The sequence below is a fragment of the Pteropus vampyrus genome, unplaced genomic scaffold (genome assembly GCF_000151845.1).
Source record: "Pteropus vampyrus isolate Shadow unplaced genomic scaffold, Pvam_2.0 Scaffold138, whole genome shotgun sequence".
In the NCBI taxonomy this organism is placed as follows: domain Eukaryota; kingdom Metazoa; phylum Chordata; class Mammalia; order Chiroptera; family Pteropodidae; genus Pteropus; species Pteropus vampyrus.
The window spans coordinates 1,770,773-1,786,891 of NW_011888919.1; the positions used below are offsets into that span (position 1 = coordinate 1,770,773).

General features: G+C 49.0%; 1 protein-coding gene and 1 long non-coding RNA gene across 2 annotated transcripts in view; both read right to left on the reverse strand.

The window, feature by feature from the left end:
- The window catches only part of CEACAM19 (carcinoembryonic antigen related cell adhesion molecule 19), a 15,942-nt gene extending 3,259 nt beyond the window's left edge, over positions 1–12,683 (reverse strand). Inside the window, exons 1-3 of the mRNA XM_023535250.1 lie at positions 12,629–12,683; positions 11,660–12,028; positions 2,161–2,430 (exon numbers count right to left, since the gene is read on the reverse strand). Of these exons, the coding sequence (XP_023391018.1) occupies positions 2,161–2,430; positions 11,660–12,028; positions 12,629–12,683 (694 nt within the window). The remainder of the gene's footprint in view (positions 1–2,160; positions 2,431–11,659; positions 12,029–12,628) is intronic.
- A 2,865-nt stretch (positions 12,684–15,548) lies between these two features.
- The window catches only part of LOC105297355, a 2,791-nt gene continuing 2,220 nt past the window's right edge, over positions 15,549–16,119 (reverse strand). The window contains exon 3 of the long non-coding RNA XR_896351.2: positions 15,549–15,721. This is a non-coding gene — a long non-coding RNA (uncharacterized LOC105297355). The remainder of the gene's footprint in view (positions 15,722–16,119) is intronic.

Consider the following 16,119-nt stretch of genomic DNA (forward strand, 5'->3'; position numbering starts at 1 on the left):
TACTCTTATTTAAAAGGAACACTTGAGGACGTCACTACGGAAAATTCAATAGGTCACTAAATTAACATTTACGGAACACCGACTGTGTAAGGCACTGGGGACATAAATGGGAGCCAGACTGACAAAGACCCCTGGCCTCCTGGATCAGACACTAGGGGCAGGGGTGGGGGAGAGAGAGAGAGGGAGGGAGGAACGGAGGGGGAGAAAGAGAGAGAGAGAATTTGAACAAACGGTTGACCGCGGAATGTCAGGGTATAAAAAGCATCATGAAAGGAAATGAAAACGGAAAGCGGCAGAGAGTAGAAGGGGTGTGTGTACGGTTTCAGACATGATGGTCCAGGGAGCCTCACCGAGGCGGTGACGTTTGGGCAAAGGCCTGAAACAGCCAAGGGGACTAGCTGTCCAGAAATCACGAGAAGGGAGTTCCGGGCAGAGAGTCGCTGGCCGTAGTGGAGAAAATGCTGGTCAGAGGCTGAGGACTCACGGAGTCTAGTTCTGGTTCTGGAGCTTACAAGTCACTCAGGCCCGGATTCCTACTGATACTCGTAGGCCAGTCCTACGCCATTTGGCAAATGACTTCGTGTCTCTAAGCCTTAGTTTTTTTTTTTTTTAGAGAGGACAGCAAACTATGGCCTGAGGGCCAAATCCGCCCCTCATTTTCTTTTATTCTGCCTGAGGACTCTAGCCGGGATGGCTTTTGTGCCTTAACTGCCTTTGATACAGCTGTGGCAGACATTATTAATCAATCACAGCATCCTTTCCCACTGAACCTAGAAATAGCCGCCAACTCCTTCTCTACCGAGCTCTCTAGTACATAGCACAGTGCCTGGCACTTAGTAGGCCCTCAACAAACATGTGCCTGATTTACTGATCGGGCTGGGAGGTGAAGGCTGTGTTAACTTGAAAAATAAAAGGCTACACTGAGAGGCATTTATTTGAGATCAAAAGGAATAGCTATCAGGAAACCGATTCAGGCAGAAACTCAAGTAGCTTTCCAATCAGGAGCTGAAAGCAAGAGATTTTTATGAGAAAGGGGAGAGGAACAGCGACGTCCATAGAAGGAAGGCCTTGCTACTGGTGCAGAGAAGCCAGCATGGTGAGGTTACTGCTAAAGAATGTTGTAAATGTTCAGTCCAATAGTCATCAGTCCAGCAGTCATAAGATCTGCTTTCTTGTTATCTTTGCAAACAGTGCTTTGGGGCGCATTGTTGTTTTAGCCCCCATCCAAAGGTTATCTCGCCCTGTTTTAACATTCCCAAGGTCCGAGAGGCATAAGCGGTACAAAGCAGTTCCTCTGGTTTGGCAGCTTCCGGCCTCATTAAAGTGGCTCCATTTACATTAGTTTTTAATAGCTGTTTGCCACACCTAAATCAGAACCTATCAGGAGAAGACAAGTAGGATGATGAAGGTCAAGAAATTACAACACACAAGGAAGTGTTGAAGAAGGAGAGAAGATGGTTGCTTTTATTTTCTGGGGATTATGGAGAGGCAGAAAAATTAGAAATCTTATCTGCAACCAGCTCAGAAACAAGGTCAAAAAGTTCTGAAAAGGCTGATCTCATGTGGAAGCAATTTTTCACTAACAGACTGTCTCTGGGGAAACAGGAACCAACCTCTCGCTTGATCCCCACCATCCTGCCATGCAGAAGCAGGCACCAATCGATGGCTTTGCCTGCCCACCATCCCTCCCGCTTCACTGGTCGTGTGGATCTGGGTCTATTTTGAGCCCCAGGGCTGCACGAACAGCCCACGTTGGGCCAATTAGAGCATTCCAGCACCTGGCCACAGTGACTGGTCCGTGCAAGGACATGCAACTTAAGACAGCCCAGGGGTTTTGTTGGAACTCTCAAGAACAAGCTTCAGTCTTTCTTCTGTGGTGGCTGAGCTGGTGGGATATAAGCCTGGAGCCACTGGGAGCTATCTTGTCACCCCACAAGGGGAGAACCTTCCCTGAGAGTGAAGCCACCATAGAGAAAAGCGGAGTTGAGAGGTGTATGGAGTTTCTTGACAAAAATTGCATCCCTGGATCCAGCCATACCTGAAGCTCACGCAGGACAAAAAAACTTTCTAATTCTTTGTAAGCCAGTTCAAGGGTCGGGTTTCTGTCCCTTGCCATGCAAAATTCTATCTAATACGGACAGAAAGATTCTTTTTCATCTCAGGAGTTCCGAGATTTAACAAGGTTGTGTACGTATCGGATGACGTGACTCGTGGGTTTGATCGAGGAGAGAGAGGGAGGAGACAAAATGAAAACAGAGAGAGGCCTGGGGCCCTTGTACCTGTGGCTCCGGCGTCTCCAGCCTCTTGTCACCAGGAGATAGGCAATGCTGCCAATGAAGAGAGACCCGGCGGCAAGAGATCCAATGATGATGGCGGCCGCGATCCCAGTGGTCACGGGCAGTTGCGTAATGGGCAGCTCCGTTTGCTTTTCTGAGGGTTATGAGAGAGAAGACCGTGTGATGTCTCAGGAGCCCCGCCCCCCATCGCACCAGTGACTGTCTACAAAACACCCGTGTGCCAGCCCAGAGCTTTCTCTTTCTTTTTAGATCCGAGTATCCAACCATTCAACCGTCTGGTCGATTCCACTGCACATAAAACCCAGTGTGTCCCAGATAACCCCTCGGCTCTCCTGCCTCAAGATCTCTGCTTCTCTAGATTTCTCACCATCTTCAGCACATCCAAAACCTACCTCCCAAGTGCTCCCCGAAACCTACCTCACCCCTCTGCTTTTTTTCACCTCAGTTGATGACACATCCATCCTTCTAGTGAAAGGATGAGGTTCTGGGCTGTTTTGACTCAGGGGGGTCATAGGGGACTCGACTCACAGTGTTCGCAAACTCGACATGGCAGATTTCGGACGAAGCCTGCCTGACTCGTAGCCCCCAGCATGAGGACCTCCGGCCTTTAATCTCAAATCGGACACCTGTTATGTCCCAGCTATGTTCATAGAGTTCAAGGGCAGAACTGGGTTTAAGTCCTTGCTGCCTACTGGCCGTGTGACCTTGGGCAGATTAATCAACCTCTCTGTGCCTCAGTTTTCCCATCTGTGATATGGGGATAATAAGAATATCAACTTTGTAGGGTTGTTATGAAGATCGAAAGAGTTCACACACACACACACACACACACACACACACACACTGTTCTCTCAATTATCCAACAAAGGTAAATTCCCTGCCATTTTACAGATGAGGAAACTGAGTTACAGAGAGGTGAACCTACCTGCCCAAGAGCTCATGATCAATGCAGTATTGGGATCACATCCAGGCCACCTGAACTCCTCCTGGCCACTCTGCGTGGCTTCTGAAAGTGATACCTGGGTCCTGAGAGGCCTCGAAGTATGAAAATGAACTATTTCAGGCTCTGAGCAAGACTTTTATTTCCAAACAGTCTAGAGTGTCACTTTATATATATTTGTGTAATCAAATTAATAAATATCCACCTATTTTATCCATCTTTCTAAAAGTTTGTCTGTTCAAAGTGCCCCAAACCTACTATAAAATTTAATCTTGTCACTGAGAGGAAGGGGATAGCCTGTGTCCAGGCTTGCCTGGTATTCGGGTATAGTTGTCCCCACGGCCCATGGAGGTGGCTAAGTTAGTCACATTTTGCAGATGTGCAAACCAAGGCCCAGGGGGTTGCATTGGGCAGAGGATAGAAGGCCGTTCTTCTCCTGGACCCTGTTCTAGCAACTTTTGCACCTTCTACCTTACTGAACCTCTACAACAGCAAGAGGAAATCCAGTGGCTTTTGTGAGTGACTCAGGAGGTGGGGCAAGGTCGAGGTCATGTTGGCTGACTCAGGGAGACTCTCAGTCCCTATCCTCCCCCCACCCCCACAATTGCTCAGTCTTCTTACAACATCCAGAGCCCCCTGCCCCAGGATCTGCTTGCTCTGGCCCCTGCTGCCCCATCCATCCGCCCAAGCTCGTCACCCAGGACTCCCTTCCTCACTCTTTTGGCTGCCCAGCCTTTGCCCTTGCCGTTCCCGCTGACTGGCATGCTCTTCCCCATATGCTACAACTCCTGCTCTCTGTTCTGTTCTCCGTTCCTCTGGAAGCCCTCGCTGACAACCTCAGGCCAAGGAGACTCCTGATATACTTTTCCTTTAGAGCTTACTTAACTATGCAACCAGTTGATTAATGGCAGTAGAGTGAATAATACATGGGTGTCTCTCCAGCACCTTTCACCACAGGGCCATTGTGAGGCCTCCAGGATCCCACCCCCAGCTCTGGAGGAGGCTCTCATTAGCATATTCCAATCAGTACGGTTCCACCCCTTGTCACGGTGATTGGATCAGGACGGGCAACAAACTAGACATTAGCCAATTAGAACTCTGCATTCCCTTGGCCTTAGTGATTGGTTCAGGTTGGTCCAATCAGAGGGAAGTGAAGGGCTGTAGTTCACAGTTAGGGCAAAAGACATCCTTTGTTCAGGAGGTTGTGGAGTTGTGAGGCCTGTGAACACTGGAATCATTTTGCTACCACGAAGGCTTTATCCATGCCTCCTTCCTTGAAAAGGGAACCCTGAGCTTTAGCTGCGCAGAAGGCTGCCCAAAATAAAGACCTTTTTCAACCTCGTGTGTTGTCAGCTCATTTAAACATTGCCTTTAAAGCACTATGTTAATCAAACACCAACATTGCTTCTGATGTTGAAACCTTGGGCAGTTTCACATACAAATTTCTGTGTACAAATTTCCCCATGTTATATAAAGACATCAGTCACATTGGATTAAGGCCCATCCTAGTGACCTAATTTTAACTTGATCATCTCTGTAATGACACGATTTCCAAATAAGGTCCCATTCTGAAGGGCCGGGGGTTAAGACTCCACACACCTTTCCGAAGGGATGTAATTCAATATACAACACCTCTCAAGCCTGGTTCCCTGCCATCCTGGAGAGTCTTCCAGCTGCTCAAAATCCTTTAATCCATTCCTTTTTTATTTAAATCAGCCAGAAGCCATTTCTGTTGCCGCAGCAAGAACTCTGCCTGATTCACATGACTAAATGTCCTATTTTTATACGTTCTTATATTATCTGCTTATTATTATAGACAGTTAAGAGGGAGCCTATGAATCTCTGTATTTTCCAAAGTTGACTGCAATAATACGCTCTTTCGTGATACAACTTTGCTATTCTATCTAGTAGAAGAGTCTAACTCCCTTCCCTTGAATCTGGGCAACCTTCGTGACTTCCTTGTAATAAAAAAAAAATGCAGTGTAGGTGACGCTGTGGTTTCCAAGGCTAGGTCGGTCAGAAGAAGCCGCCCAGTTTCTGCCTCGATCTTTTGCGGTATTCGCTCCCCGTGAGCTCTCCCCAGCTGCCACGTTGTGAGGAAGCCCAAGCAGTCCCACTGGAGAGAGCACGTGGCGATCCAGTCAGTAGCTGAAGTCGCAGCGGACAGCCAGGATGAATCTCTGGACATATAAGTGAAGACATCTCTGGATGATTCCAACCTCCAGGACTGGAGTCATCCTCAGCCTTTTGAGTCATCTCCGCTGAGGTTCCAGATTTCACAAAGTCCACAAGCCATCCTTGCTGAGCCCCGTCTAAATTCCTGATTCCAGAAATCGTGAACATAATCACACAGTTGTTTATTTAGACCACCGAGTTTGTTCAGCAAGAAATAACTAGAACTGCACTTTACGTTCTGTTTCTTCTTCCATGACTAAAAAAAAAAAATCATTTTTTTTGGATTTTCTTTTCATTGGTCTCTGGGACCATCTCTACTCACTTCTACGAATGAAGAATCATCTGGATCTTCTTCTATGGACCAGAGTTCTCTATGCTGATATTTGATTAGATGCAATCACATCTGAAAAGTGCTTTGGGACACCGTTATACAAATGGACAAGGGCCAGAACATCTGTACAAGTAGAATTCTAACCCACAGCTCGCAGCAACATACCTGGGAAACCAACCCTCTCATAAACAGCCCAGGAAGCCAGCCTGCCTCCAGCCAGACTTGCAGGAAGCTGGCCCGCTATCTCTAGTGACAGTCCAGGAAGCTAAACAATAACTTCTGTAACAATCAGCCAGCCCTAGATGGCCAGGACTTAGTTGACAACTGACAGTGCTCCTAATTTTTGTCCTTGCTTCTAACTTTGGACCCACCAGAGGGAGCCAAATATGCACCCTAATCAGTCACATAGGATGCTCTCTTCTAGTTGGCTTCTCTGTGTTGACAGTCTTCAATCATCCCTGACGCCTTCCTTGTTTTCCACCAAGAAGCTTTCCCAGCCCTCTGCCTGCCTTTGCGTCTCCCTCTGCAAATGATAGCAGCTGACTCCTTTGCCGGATATAGCAAGCGCTGGATAAATAACCTTTGCTTGTCTCATTTGGTTGGTCTTTGTTGATTTCCGCAGCTTCGAAAGCAGTAGCAGCTTGTGGATTTGTGGAGCCGGTCTGTATCACGATCCTGTGGCAGGAGGTTTTGTGGTGGCCCCCATTTTGTGGACGTGGATTGGAGGCTCTGAGAGGTTTGGCCATTTGACTAAAGGTCGAATTGTTGGTGAGTAGTAAATCCTGGACACCGTACAGTCAGTCTTCGATGGTGGCTGTTATAAGTCCCCTCGTTATCCACAGGGAATACGTCCCAAGATCCCCCAGTGGATGCCTGAAACTGAAGATAATACCAAAACCCATATATACTGTTTTTTTTCTTCCTGTACATACATACCTATGATAAAGTTTAATTTATAAATTAGGCACAGTAAGCAATGAATAACAATATAAAATAGAACCATTATTACAAGATACTATAATAGAAGTTAGGTGAATGTGGTCTCTGTCTCTAAAAATATCTTATTGCATTGCATTCACTTTTCACTTGAAAGAAGCATTTCACAGCTCCTCTGGGGCATGTCCGAATCCCCAGCATCACTCCTGCACTTCGGGGCCATTATTAAGTAAAAGAAGGGTTCTTCGAACACAAGCACTGCGACAGTCGATCGGATGATCGAGACGGCTACTGAGTGACGAACGGACGGGGAGCATCTACAGCCCAGAGTCGCTGGACAAAGGGGTGATCCACGTCTGGATGGGACGGAGCTGGAGGGTGCGAGATTCCCTCACGCCACTCAGAACGGCGCATAACTCAAAGCTTACGAATCGTTCACTTTTGGAATTTTCCATTTAGTATTTTCAGACCGCAGGTTGACCGCGGGTAACCAAAACCGCAGAGAGCGAAGCCGTGGATAAGCGGGGGACGACTGTAAAGTCATAGTTAAGAGTGTGGGCTCTGGTGCCACCCAGCTTGGGTTTAAGTGCTGCTCCTTATCTGAGTGGCCTGGACAAGTTGCTTAAACTCTCTGTGCCTCAGTTTCTCCATCTGAATAAGGAAGGGGGAGCATCAAGCCATGGCTGGGAGGATGCAGAGGATAAGTGTGTGGGAAGTACTCTGCGCATGGTCGATAAAGGGGAGTCGGGCTCTGCAATTAACTGCCGTGGGCCTCAGAGGACCCAGAAGGCCTTGGGGAGCCCGTGGAGGGCTGCTCAAAGGCCCCAACTCCCCACGACTAGGTTTACGGGACAGCAGAAACCCGCTGTAAATGACCGTGACTTCCCTCTGGGCTTCCGAGCCCAGTTTCTGCTCCTTCCTGGGTGTGGGACCGTGGGCAACTGACTTCCTCTCTCTGAGCCTCAGTTTCCTCTCCTGTGACGTGGGGACAGCTACCATATCTGTGTGTCCTGGGCCTTTCTTGTGTTTTCGGGCTGCCTGTGAACCCTCCACTTTGAGAGTCCTGTCAGGGACTCGCTTTCTTAGCCTCCTTTTCTGAATTCATTCATTCATTCATTCATTCACTCACTCAACCAATACTTATAGGCATATATATTACTTATGCTACAATACTAATTATATATGATATGTCTAAAATTCTCTAGATTTCTAGGCACTGGGCATGCAGCAGGGAGCTGAATACAAATAAATGCCTGTCCTCGTGGGCCTAACATTCTAGAAAATTCCATAGATAAAATGGTGAGGGTTGTGATTCTGCTGCTTTTCCCCCTCATCTTACTCTAATAATTTCATCTCCCCTGACGACCTTCCCTTCTTCCGAGGGGAACTTTCCACTCCTGGGCCAAGTCCCACTTCCTCCCCGCGGCCCTGGGCGTTCGTTTCCTCCTTACCTGGGCACCGACACATGACCCAGCCTCCCCGATCAGATGTACCCACGTGAGACTAGGCACTGCAGGCCAGAGATGTAGGCACCAGGCTAGGCCTTTGATGATGTGAATGTGGCTGACATGCCCACCAACATACAAACGCCACATGGGCAGAAATCTCTGGTCTGTTCCTTCTGTAAACTCAGTGCCTGGCCCACAGCAGGTCCTCAAGAGATGTTTGCTGAATGCGTAACGAATGAATGAATGCAGCTTTCCAGGGCTGACAGGCAGGAGCTGTGTGCCTAGTGCTGACAGTGTGGGCAATGCTTGCTCAGAGAGGAACAGCTCTGCTGAGTGATTTATACCCTGTGCTGAATTCCCAGCCTCCTGGAGGTTCCGTGAGCACGTGATGCTCTAATTAAACTCCTTCCTGCAAACACCAGCTGAGGTGACTTCCGTCGCTGCCAAGTCCCCTCATGATTAGGAGAGATAAAGCATGAGAGTTATCCGGCACACAGGAAGTGCTCCCTGCCCTTTCTGTCTCCCACTGTGCAGGGGCTGGATTAAGGGCCACAGCTGCCCTCAAATATCAATGCCCTGGCTGCCGAGGAGACCCGTCCTGACACGAGGACCCTCCCGACCCCATCTCGAATTCCTATCAATCCAGCCTCCACCTTTTCCTTTGCTATTCCTTTTCTGTTGAGCTGAACACTTTTGTGCTCAGCCTGCCAGAAGCCAGGGTAATTCCCGCCCCCCGATTTGCTGCTCTCCAAGGGGCCCCCTTGGTGCTTCCCTAGAGCCCCCTCTGGAAGCAGCAAGGGCTGAGAAAAAGCCAGGTGGCAGAGGGGCCTGGGACATAACACCCAGCCGGAGCCTCAGCTCCCTGTCAACCAGTGGCGTGGTCTTGGGCTCTCTCTGGGCCTGTTTGTCCCTCTGCAAAATGGGGATTGTCCCAGGAATGGAACGACGTGAGGTTTGCAAAGCCCCGGGCCTGGAGGTGCCTGGCAAGGAGTCAGTGCTCCCTAAATAGGAGTTAGCGCTGCAAATATTTACTGCACGCCTCGTGTGTGCTAAGCACTGCTATAGGCACCGAGGGTTTAATGGTGAGCAAAATGAGGACAAATATATTTTATGATAATCACTAGAAATGGCAGGTGTCGAGTCCTTGCTCCCCTTCCCAGCCCTGATCCCCAGGCCCCCAGCTCCCCATCTTGTTTGTCCTACTTGATCCCACCCATTTGGGCAAGGGGTGAACCCTTGACTCAAGGGGAAGCAAATCGCAGGCCAGGCTGGGTCGACCAGATTCTCTCCCAGTCTCTCTGTCTGCCTTTCTCTCTCTGGCTCCCCCTCCTTTCATCTCTGCATTCTGGAAGAGGAGATCCAGAACATGCAGAGAAGCCTGGGCCAAACCCTGTTAAATGTCCTCGTGGGAATCCCCGGATGTGGAGAGAACGGAACCCATGAGCAGAGAAGAGAGCAGAGGTGGCATCCCCTCTGGGAAGAGGGAGCCCCTGACCACTGTTCTTGTCCACTCCAGACCCCGCTGGGCTCCCCACTCCTTCATTCATTCAACGGCGTGACCCACCCCGCTGTGAACCCAAGCCTCTTGGCATTGACATCCTAGGGGCTACCTCTGGGGTTTCACAAGGTCTTCCCACTATGAGCCAGCTGGGGAGACCGTCTGCCGTTACAACCTCAGCCTTGCCTTAGGAAGTCCTCCTTGCTCTCCTGCCTCAGTCATGCTGGCCTCCCCAGCTCAGGTCAGGAGCCCTACAGCTTCCTGCCACAGGCCCTTTGCACAGGCTGAGCCCTCTGCCTGAACATCTCCCGAAAGCATCTTTCCCCTGTACCGAGTACTGCCAGTTATCATTCAGGCTCTGTGGAAGGATTGCCTTCCCAGGCCAGCCTCCCTGATACCCCAAATAAATCTCCTATTCATAACCGCATAATCCCTGGACTTGCTTTTCCTTTACGGTACTTGCATTGTTCATAATGATTTAGTGTGTGTGTGTGCGTGTGTGTGTGTGTGTGTGTGTGTGCGTGCGATTATTTAGTTAATATCTGTCTTCCCTCCTGGGCTGTGAGCCCTGGGAGGGCAGGGCCAGTGCTGACTCAGTCACCACTGTGTCCCCAGCACTGCCCAGACACTGGGCTGGACATGGGAGGCCTTGAGAAGGACGTATTTAGGGAGTGCTTGTTGAAGGAATGAGTGAGTGAACAATGCAGTGTCTGCAGAGGCAGCTCTTCATCTGATTCACGTGGCCCTGCATTCGAATGCAGCTCCGTTGCTGATTCGATGACTGGCTGCCCAATATACTCAGGAGGTGCCTTCGAATGCAGGGCCACGTGAAGGGAGGGAGATTTTTTTTCTTTCTCTGCTTCGGGAGGAAGTAGTTAAGCTCCCAGAGCCTGGCATTCTGATGTCACGGCATGAAAGCCCAGTTCTACCAATTTCTGTGCCTCGGTTTCCCCATCTGTAAAATGGAGACAATCATGGCACCTGCCCGATGGAATTCTTTTCGTTAAAGCTTTCATTTATTTAATTGTTTATTTAGTTATTCAACAAACATTAACTGAGAACCTATGATGTCCCACACGCTGTGGCAGGTGTTGGATAACGAAAGGATGGTGCGTTCTTTCACTTTGAAGAAACTAACTATCCTAGTGAGACCTATATGTAAACTGATGAATTAGAACACATTACGAAAGTCACAAAAGTAAAGGATGAGTAGAGTCCCATGGGGATATAGATGATAAGTGACCGAGAACGCCTGGGAGGGTTGAGAAGTTATTATTACTCACCTCTCCCCGCATTCACTGAGATATAATTGATATATAGCATTTCATGGAGTTTTCTAAAGATACGAATGAGTTCAAATAGGGCACCGTTTCTCAACCGGGGTGATTTTGCACGCAGGGGGAACATTTGGCAATGTCTGGAGATATTTTTGGTTATCATGGCTGGCAGGGCACTACTGGCCCCTAGTGGGGAAAGGCCAGGGTTGCTGATAATATCCCACAGTGCACAGGACAGCCCCCTGCTGTGAAGAATGAGCCAGTTCAGAGTGTCAACAGTGCCCAGGTTGAGAAGCTATGCTCTAGGACGTGTTTACAACAGAACGTGTCCCATAACAAGTGCCTGAGAAACGTTAGCTGTTGTTGTCGTCCATCATCCTGCCTCTAGCGCTTGGCCCAGAGCGGATGCCTCAAAAAATACTTGACTTCTGAATATGCAGGTTGAGGGATGTAGTGTCTTCCTCCAGACCAGGCATACACTAAGTGCTCAATAGATATTTCCTGCATTAATGCATATGACAAGTAAGCGAGATGGCACAGCCACCAGGGTTGGCCTCTGTCTGGCACAAGGTAGACATTCGATAGATATTTTATTAGTTAATACAGGTAAGAAGTAAATGATATTTTCAGGGCCTGGCACACAGTAGGTGCTCAAGCAATATGGGTTGACGGAGGTAATGTTTGCACAGGGCCTGGCACGTGGTCGCTGCTCAGAGCGTTGGCCTCTCCACTTCCGCCCCCAGCACCTGATACTTACCGGACACATGGACCTCAGTCTTGGCCCGCATGGTCCAAGAAGGGTTGATGGTGACCTCCACGTGATAGGTGCCACTGTCGCTGGGCTGAGCGTGATGCAGCAGCATGGAGCCGTTGCGGAAGCCGACGATGTCACGCTGCTTCATGGCACTGCCATCTCTCTGGGGTCGCTCTAGCTCTGGGATATAGGTGAACAGCCGTGTGCCGCCATAGGCCTCCTCCCCCAGGTACCAGATGAAGTCTTGGAAGGTGCCTGGGATGCCCTGGACAGACAGGAGAAGGTCCTGGTTCTTTTGAGGTTGCTCTGGAATCTTCTGGATGCGGAGGGCCGCCCAGGAGCCGCGGGGGACCCAGAGGGCCAGGAGTAAGGCTGTGGGGAGTCACAGGTGTTGGTCAGGGACCACAGCGCTCTCCTACCTATAGGTCCCCATCTAGGGATTAAGGAGTCTGAGTGCTGCTCATTGGAAACAGTTATGGAATTGATTAGTGATGTCTGCCTGGGTTCAGGCATGGGAACCCAGGCGCTGGAGGTCACAGATTTGCCGTTCCACTGGTTAGTCCAGAAGGTTTTCCACCCTGAGATGCTGTGTAGGCTGCTTCTAAACACTTGGACTTTCAGAATTCATTCATTCATTCTTTCATTCATTCACCCAACCAGTACTTATAGGCATATATATTATTTATGCTACAATACCAATTATAGATGATATATCTAAAATCCCCTCGATTTCTAGGCACTGGGGATGCAGCAGGGAACTGAATACAAATAAATTCCTGCCTTCGTGGGCCTAACATTCTAGAAAATTCCATAGCTAAAATGGCGAGGGTTGTGATTCTTCTGCTCCTCCCCTCATCTTACTCTAATAATTCATCTTCCCTGACAACCTTCCCTTCTTCCAAGGGGAACCCTCCACTCCTGGGCCAAGCCTCACTTCCTCCCCTCGGCCCCAGGTGTTCGTTTCCTCCTTACCTGAGAGCAGGAGGCCCTTTGAGAAGTGGCACTGGCTCCCCATGGGAATCTCCATCTTGGTGTCCCGTGGAGATGCCAGGGGTCCACCTGTTGGGCACCGACGGGGGCCGGAGGGCTGGGCCCTGGTTGTCTGAAGCGGGCCAACTCAATGAGGATCCTGGGAGTGCCTCCCAGACATGGCAGAGGCTGATCGAGCCCCGGCACCCCTTTTCCCACAGGCTCCACCTGTGCGCTCTGGGATGAATATGCAGACACTGGTCAAACCAGTTTTCCGGGGTGACTGGGGCTTCCCAGCACTCCTCCCTTGACTCCATTCAACCTCTTCTTCCAACTCAGTGTGACCGTCAGTGGCAACAGCAGTAATTATAACAACAGTCACAGTGGCCTCTGGTTGAGCAAGGCTCCCCAACTCTCCTAGGCACCTTCAGGCTGGCTCAACACATACAACCTCAACCAACATCCAGATGCCTAACCGTCCCCATTTGAGAGGCGAGGAAACTGGCTCAGCAGAGGGGCAAGCCTACTAGCAGGGGGAGATTAATTTCACTCATGCCTGGCTCACTCTAAAGCTCTTAGCACAGTTTTTCAAAAGCATCCTTCCATTCATTCATTCATTCATTCATTCCAATACATACTCCTTATGCCCAGTCCCATCCTGAATGATGCTGGCGACACAGATGACTAAAACAGCACCTGCCCTGCCCTCAGTTCACAGTGGGGCTCACATTTCTCTCTCTCTCTCCCTCTGTGTGTGTGTGTGTGTGTGTGTGTGTGTGTGGTGTTATGGGGGACAGACCCATTCCCAGACATTGATGATCCAGAGTGATTAGAGCTGTGATGGAGGAGCCCGGGTGGGTGGGGCTGGGAGAGGCCAAGAGGATGCTCCACCCAGCCTGAGGATAGGGAGGGCTTCCTGAGATCTGGAGTAGGAGTACGAATGAGACAGATAGTGGGGCGGGGGAGGGTGGGGTGAGGTGTACCAGACAGCGTAAACAGCACATGCAATGGCGTGGAGGCTGACACATGAACACAGTGCATTGAGGAAGCTGCAAAATCCTGGATGAGTGGGGTCCGAGTGCGGGGGGGGGCATGCCTGGAGAAATGGGAGGGGTCCATTATGATTTTGAGCTCTGTTGAGAGACAGTCTGGGTGATGGAGGGTCCAGGGTTGTGCTAATACCATAGTTCCTAGCCACACATGGCTATTGAAATATAATTTTTAATTAATTAAAATTCAATGCCTTAAAATACTTAATTCCGTCAAACTAGCCACTTTCAGGTGCTCAATAGCCCATGTGACTAGTGGCTACGACATTAGACAGCACCTATGCAGAGCATTTCCATCATCATCAAAGAAAGTTCTAGAGGACAGAGCAGGTTTAGGGTCGGCAGGAGGAGAGAACGAGTCAGTGTGTGTGTGTGTGTGTGTGTGTGTGTGTGTGTGTGTGTGTGTGTGTGTGTGTGTGTGTGTGTGTGTGTGTGTGTGTGTTCTGGACACGCATCATCAGATTGTTAGAATTGATGGCATCTTCCAGAGTCTCCAGGTTGGGATGAGAGAGAAATCTAAGCTTTGAACTACCTCGAAGGCGTCGTGGCCCATGGGTGTCCAGGTGTCTGAACAACCAGACTGCAAATGGCTCTGTTGCCATTATAAACCCCACTCTGTAAGCACTGCCGGGCAGCGCAGAAGCCATTTATTTATTCTGGATTTTCCAGTTGCTGAATCTCCTCCCTCTCTCTGTCTCCCTGATTTTGATTCCTTTTGCATTATTTTAAAAGTTATAGAAATTTAGACAGTATGGACTCAAAAAGAAGAGAATAAAATTCAACCATCCTCCAATTATCCAAAGAGAGTTGCTAATACCAGAGGTCCAGGCTTCCATCTGCTGTCCTGCATGCAGCCTTCATCCTCCTGTCTCCCTAGCTCCAGAGGGCATGTCCTGATTGGTGCAAGCCTCCCAGGTGATCCCATTGTTCTGGCCAGGGATTGGTTGAGTGATGGGCGGTATCAGCCAATGAGACTCGAGGGGAAGCTGCTAAGGAAGGTCACCCAGGATGGGGTGGGCTGCTTCTCCAAGTCCTGGTCTGGCTGCAATGGCCCCAAAGTAGCAGCCATCTTGGCATCCGCCTGTGGATGACGCCAGTATGTGGAGGAAAACAAGAAACAGCAGACAAGCAGAGCTGAATTCTGCATGTGATGCCTGGAGTCGAATCAGATAACCCGGATTCTCGTTTTAAAACCCCACCCGGGTGGTGGTGGGGTGGGGTGGTGGTGCGTGCTTTCTGCTATTGGTGCCTGAAGCACCCTCACCCTCGCATTTTTATATACTGACAGAGTCTCAGTGACTGGAGTCTACTCTTTTCCAACTAGGCCTGAATTTGGACTTCTGTGTTCATCTCTGCCCAATTGTAGGAAGAATCGTAAGTCAGTTTAACCAGATATCTTGATATCTGATTACTTTTGATATCTGATCAAGTTCCTCGCCCTCCACCCCACCCCCCCGCCCCGGGGTGGTATCTGATCACCCCGCCTGCCTTCAGCAGGAATCACACTGGGTAAGTTTACCCAGAGTCCCTCCCTTCCCCCTGATACTTCCTCTTGAGTAATTTCCCATCCACAGCCCCCCACCCTGCTCCTTAGCTACAAATTCTTGCTTGCCCATCCTATATTTGGAGTTGAGTCCATTCTCTCCTTTACTGCAAAATCCCATGACAGTGGTCCCTACACCTATGGCCACGGCCCCCTCCCCTTGAATAAAGTCTGCTTTATCGTGCTTAAGTATCGTTGAACAATTTTTTCCCTTAATAGTTAGAATATTATGCTTTTCTTTAACAATTCGCCCATCCTTCCCTTCGTGAATTTAATTAGTTTCTGAAAATTCTGCCGGGAAGAGCCGGGAAATGAAAAAATATTTTTTCTATAAGAATTTAAAGGTTTTAATTTATTAACTTATTAATTTAATGTGGTAAAACATACACAAAACTTGCCATTTTAAAGTGCACAATTCGGTGACATTTAGCATATTCACAATGCCGTGCGACTGTCACCATTATTTCCAGGACATTTTTATCACACTGAAAGGAACCCTTGGACCTATTAAGTTGTCACTCCCTATTCCTCCTCCCCCAGGTCCTGGCAACCAGTGATTTCTCTTCTGTCTCAGTAGATTTGCCTATATTGGGCATTTTATATAATTAGAATCCTACAATACGTGGCCTTCTGTGTCTGGCTTTTTTCACTCAGCATAATGTTCTCATTATGGCTGAATAATATTCCACGGTATAACTATACCAGCTTGTATTTTATCTATTCATTTGTCGGTGAACATTTGAGTTATTTCAACTTTTTGGCTACTGTGCATAGCGCTGCTATGAACATTTGTGTACAAGTATTTGTTTGGATCCGTTTTCAATTCTTTTGGGTCACCGCCTAGGCGTGGAATTCCTGGGTCTCCTCTTAGTTTTTCACTAAGATAGTTTTCAGTAGCACAG